Genomic DNA, 6,000 nt, shown 5'->3' with positions numbered 1-6,000 from the left:
ATATAGTAGAACTTTATAGTAGGAACTTTTGTCCATGAATCTTTATCTTGATCATAAGCATTTTAATATTAGCAAAGAGATGACTGCAGATACGTATTTCAAACTAAATCGAATTCTTCTGTTAACAGTTGGCTTATGGCCTTACCATAAATCGAAATTATTTACTCAATTTCAATTTATCTGTATTGGTAGTCTTTTGACAACCAGTATTATATTTCAGGTATGTTTTTCATCATGATATTTACATTCTGAATATATATTGAATCCATTAAACTTAATGTCTATGATTACAAATTTTTTAACACAAATATGTATTTAAATAAATAGTGTATAGATAACATATAAATAGAGTAAATAGAGTAAATATTTTCTTAAACTATATTTTAACTAAAAATATCAATTATATTGCTTACAATTTGACATATAATATAAAATTTCTTAAGATGCAACAGATATAATGAAAAATATTATTCTATTTTTATGTAAAAAGTAATTCCTTATTCTAGATTATAACCTATAAATTAAATACAAATATATTCAAAGATAATTTAAAAAGAGTTTCATTTTTCATTTCTCTAGAACATTATTATTTATAGCTAACAACATTAATAACTTCAAAATGTACTGTAGATCTCATCATCAGAGTTCTTTCTCTTACATTTTTCATTATTGGCTTAGAAATAAAGTACATTTCATTTATCCTTAACAGTAAAACAGTAAGTTTTTATCCATATATTTATTTAGATAATAGAAATAAAAATTTTTAATAAAATTTTAAAACTATACACTTTTGAAATTTTAATTTTAATTATTTAAAGATACAATGGATTTAAAGATAAATAGATTTATATACATATATATATATATATAAATTTATATACATATATATATATATATATATATATATATATAAAAGATAACATATAAGATTTATTAAAACAACAGGTGAAATGTTTAATAGAATATTTTCAACATATTTATAATAATTTAAAAGATACCAATGAAATTGTTATTATAAAAAAATATAGAAGCAAAGCAAACCACTTCACAATTATACTTACAAGTAAGATAATGTATTTAATTTTTGCTTATATTTATTTGCTTTATAAGCTTTATAAAGAATATTTGCTTTATTTGCTTATTTGCTTTATAAAGAAAAGAAAAAAACAATAAAATTTACACATCATGAAATAATATTTCACAATCAAAACACATTTCTTTCGTATTTTTGTTTACTTTTAATATATTTAAAACTATATAAAACATTAAATAAATTTATAGCATTAAAACATTTTTGTTATCAATATGCACGGAATTTCTTTGATTTTTTTAATAATTGACTTTTTTAACAATAACTAATCCTCATAAATAATTAAGGGATCATAAAAAATAATAAATAATAAAACCTCAACATAAAAGACGCTGTATTTAGAAAATTGTTATATAATTTTTTTAGTTAAAAAAGAATTTACACACACACACACACACACACACACACACACACACACACCACCCACACACACACGCGCGTGCGTGCGTGTATGCGCGCGCGCACGCACGCGCGCACGCACGCACGCATGCACGCATGCACGCATACACGCATACACGCATACACGCATACACACACACACACACACACACACACACACACACACACACACAATGAGTTTATAAAAAAGTTTATAAAACTATAAATTTTTAATTATTAAAGAACATATTGCTTTTAATTTAGTGATTTGGATTATTATCGTAATTATTCAAACTAGTATTCAGTTATGGTCATATTCTTATAACATTATGTTATCTGTGAATGAATCTCGTCATCGTCGCGTTCCAATTGTGACTGAGTACTTTATTGATCAAGAAAAATATTTATTTTTATTATTATTGCATATAAATATATCTTTCTGCATAGGATTATTTGTATTATTAGCGACAGGAACATTGCTTAATGCATTTCTTGAGTACGCCTGCGGAATGTTTAAAATTGCTAGGTAATAATATAAAATATATAAAAATAAAAATTATATTTAAGAAGATTCGTATTTTTCATCTGATAAAAATTTAAAATAGTATTATTATTATTATTACTATTATTAATGTTATTTTATTCTTTACTTAATTTTGAGATTATTATTATTTATCTTATAATTTTGTATGATAAATCAGAGAAATATATAACTAAAACATTTGAATTACAGTTACCGTATTGAAAGCGCAATGAAAATTTATTTGTTACAAGATACACTACAAAATAAAAATTTACCTTATAAAGGCATAATCTGCGGTATAGACATTCAACGAAAAGCCATGATGTTTGTACCTATTTTGAAATATATAACATACATAATAGAATATAAAATATATACAATTGTTTGCTCTTTATAATTATGTTTTTATATTTTATATTCAAAGGTATTCCAAATATCTAATATCTAGATTTGAGGTAACATTTATTCTTTTAATAGTAATCGGAGTTCTTTCTTTAAGTCTCAATATTTTCCGAGTAAGTTTTGTAAATAATTTAACAAGATAAATTAATTAATACTTCTGAACTTAATACTTCTTTCTCTTTCTGAACATTAATACTTCTTAATTGTACTCCTATAAAAATTTATTTTTATATAAATTCATGTAGTAGAAGTATAATTATTAAATATTTACTTTTAAATACCCTAACTTCTAAATTAATCTTTTGTGAGATAAAATCTACATATATCTTACAATTTCGAATATAACAAATAAATTCTATAAACTTAATATTCTAAAACGGTAATATGAATAATAAAAAATATTTATATTATTTAAAAATTAACATTTTAAATTGTAAATTTTTATCTATTAAAGAAGCTAGATTAAAAAAATAGAAATTTTAATATTATTTGGACATTTAGAAAATCAAATTTTAATTAATTTCAAATAAAAATCTGAATTTTTTTCTATTACTATTACTATTTTAATATATTTTTTTTTTAATAATTACGCAGTCTTTTTAACTATAATTATAAATCGATTACAACATTAAAATTATTAAACTTTTCAGATTGCAACATCTGACTATGACATTAAAGAACTTTTAATACCCTTTTTTACAACAGTCAGTAGTCTTTTGTATATGTTTTTATCCAATTTTATTGGTCAGAAAGTTACGGATCACTACAGTCACGTATTTCATATGGCGTAAAAAATATTTTCAATATTTTATTATTCATAAAATTTTTTTCATAAATTATTTATTATAATTCATGTATAGATATAGTATCCAATGGTACCTAGCTCCTCTACACATACAAAAACTGATATTGCTTCTAGTGCAAAGAGGCAATAAAACTTTTGGCTTAAATGTGGCTGGATTGTTTGTAGCATCTTTAGAATGTTTTGCTACGGTATGAAATTTTATATACATATACTGACGATAAATGTTTTAATAACACACTTTTGTTAATATTTTAAGACGAAAATTTTAATACGAAAATATCGAGGTTGTTTCTCTCTCTCTCTCTCTCTCTCTCTCTCCCCTCTCTCTCTCTCTCCCCCCTCTCTCTCTTTCTCTCTTTCAGAGAAACATAATATGCTTTCATATACACATGGTATCTAATAGTACACCGCTTGTGTGCAGGTAGAGCGGGTGCAAATTGAGCAGAAAGGTTCTCTGTATTTTGTGATTTTCGTAACGAGTTATTAGTTATTAAAGATCATAGAATGAGCGTATCCAGCCCATCAGCCAATGCAAACGCATGGCAAAGTGCAATCGTTCAAAACGTATTTGCGATTGATAGAAGCACGAGATATTTAGACGTGAAATCTATAAATGACGGAACATCTGCTTATAGTGCACACCTCCAAACATTTCGTCGTGCTCCTATCGCAAATGCATGTTGGACGATTGCATTTCGCCGCGCGCTTGCCAGACGAATACGCAGTTATTTTATGGTCTTTAATAATTAATAACTCATTACTAATTGCGAGAAATGATAGAGAACTTTTCTGCTCAATTTGACCCACACTACTTTTACACAAGCGGTGTACCATTAGGAATCAAATATTTTGTATGCATGAAATAAACTTATTACATTTCTTTTTCTCTCTTTTTTTTTCTGTCTTTCTTAAGGAATCAAATAAAAAAAAAACATGATTTGTTATAGCTGGCAAATTCATCTATATCCTATTTTATCGTTATGTATTCGATGCAATAATAATACAACATATTGATTATTAAAATTTAACCAAAACGCTGCAGCATATATCATTATAATACAAATATAATGTTATATGTAAAAAGAAATTAGATAATAAAAAGGTAAGAGAATTCATAATAACAATTAATTCAAATGTAAGAAATAGTGTAACTGTATTTCTATATATTTATGAAACAATATTATATATTTTCCAAAAATAATATTATATATTTTACAAACTGTAATCTTATGTAAATAAAATACACAAGCAATTTTACTATAAAAACTTTAGAAGAAATACATATGACTACATTCATCGAAAAAATAAAATCAAATATCGATAAATGAAGAAATATTAATGCGCTTGCGTAACCCTTACTTCAGAATTCCCTTGTGAATACTCTACCTTGCGAAAAACAAACATCTGTTACATTTCTTTCGGTATTAAATCGATTAGTTAAACGGCGACTGCGTTTGCGATATAGTGGTCTCGATGATATAATATAAAATTATATATATTCCAATCGAATATTCCAATCTAAATGCGAGACATTGTATCGTTTGCATAAAGTTAGCAGTTAAGTTAAATTACAAACGTTTACTTAAATTGTAGATGATTAATGTTGGCACTAAAAAAATATATAGAAAATATTTAATCAAGCGAACTAAATGTGAGTAAATGAATCTTCGTTCACTTTATCTCGGTTATAAGCATTTTAGTGTTAACAGAGATATGATTGCAGACACGTATTTCAAACTAAATCGGATTCTTTTATTAACAATTGGCTTATGGCCTTTCTATAAATCGAAATTTTTTCAACTTCAGTTCAAGTATTGCTTGAGATCGCAAATACTATAAAGCAGTAGTAAAAAATTTTTTTAATATTTAAGAATTTTATATTTTAAATTGTGAATTTTTATCTGTAGAAGAAATCTACTAAAATAAATTCATATTTCATTATTAATTGAATATTTAAGAAATTAAATTTTTAATTACGTTAATTTTAAATAAAATCTAATTTTCTTAGTTTTCTTCTATTATTATGCATATTAATTAGTTTTTTTCAAATAGTTAGTTAATCTTTTTATCTGTAATTAATCATAAATGTGTCAAAATTCATATTAGACTTTTCAGATCATCGGAGTATAACTTTGAACAATTTTCATTGCCCTTTATTGTATCTATCTGTTGCTTTATATACATATTTTTGTCCAATTTCTTTGGCCAAGAAATTACAGATCATTACAATCACATATTTAATATGGCGTAAAGAACATTTTGAATATTCCATTATTTAAAATCTTTCTTTACAAATTGTTTTGATTTATTATAATTTTATATATAGATACAATATACAATGGTATCTAACTCCTCTATGTATACAAAAATTAATACTGATAATTCTAGTTCAAAGAGGCAATAAAAATTTTGGTTTGAATATAGATAGATTATTTGTAGCATCTTTAGAATGTTTTGCTACGGTATGAAATTTATATATATATATATATATATATATACATACATGCATATATACATATAAGGGTCCCAAAAAAATGGCCAAGCGGTCATATGCAGGTAGAACAGATTAAACTGAGTCGAAAAATCCTGTACTATTTTGCGATTTTCGCAATAGTTAACGAATTATTAATTTAAATAGTCAAATTGCAAGCACGTGGTGAGATAGCACCATTCAGTGAGAGTCACGCGTTTGCCATCGCTAGACACGCGTGGAATTGTTGATTACAAGCAACAATGGCTACGTTTTCACGTTATGTAAATTACATGCGCCTCCATGCGTGCTCCACGTCTAGCGACGCGTGT

The 6,000-nt window shown here is 25.2% G+C and overlaps 1 protein-coding gene across 1 annotated transcript in view; it reads left to right on the top strand.

Annotated features, from left to right (window-relative positions):
* LOC148935416 (uncharacterized) overlaps positions 1–4,290 on the top strand; it is a 5,779-nt gene extending 1,489 nt beyond the window's left edge. Inside the window, exons 2-7 of the mRNA XM_089081788.1 lie at positions 1,767–1,994; positions 2,202–2,315; positions 2,416–2,515; positions 3,044–3,180; positions 3,254–3,386; positions 4,146–4,290. Coding sequence (XP_088937914.1) covers positions 1,767–1,994; positions 2,202–2,315; positions 2,416–2,515; positions 3,044–3,180; positions 3,254–3,386; positions 4,146–4,196 — 763 coding nt within the window. The 3' untranslated portion in view covers positions 4,197–4,290. The remainder of the gene's footprint in view (positions 1–1,766; positions 1,995–2,201; positions 2,316–2,415; positions 2,516–3,043; positions 3,181–3,253; positions 3,387–4,145) is intronic.
* Positions 4,291–6,000: the final 1,710 nt, after the last annotated feature.

The sequence above is a fragment of the Pogonomyrmex barbatus genome, unplaced genomic scaffold, assembly GCF_055798465.1.
Source record: "Pogonomyrmex barbatus isolate J1 unplaced genomic scaffold, ASM5579846v1 scaffold5, whole genome shotgun sequence".
Classification (NCBI taxonomy): Eukaryota; Metazoa; Arthropoda; class Insecta; order Hymenoptera; family Formicidae; genus Pogonomyrmex; species Pogonomyrmex barbatus.
This window is presented reverse-complemented; position numbering and strand designations above follow the sequence as displayed.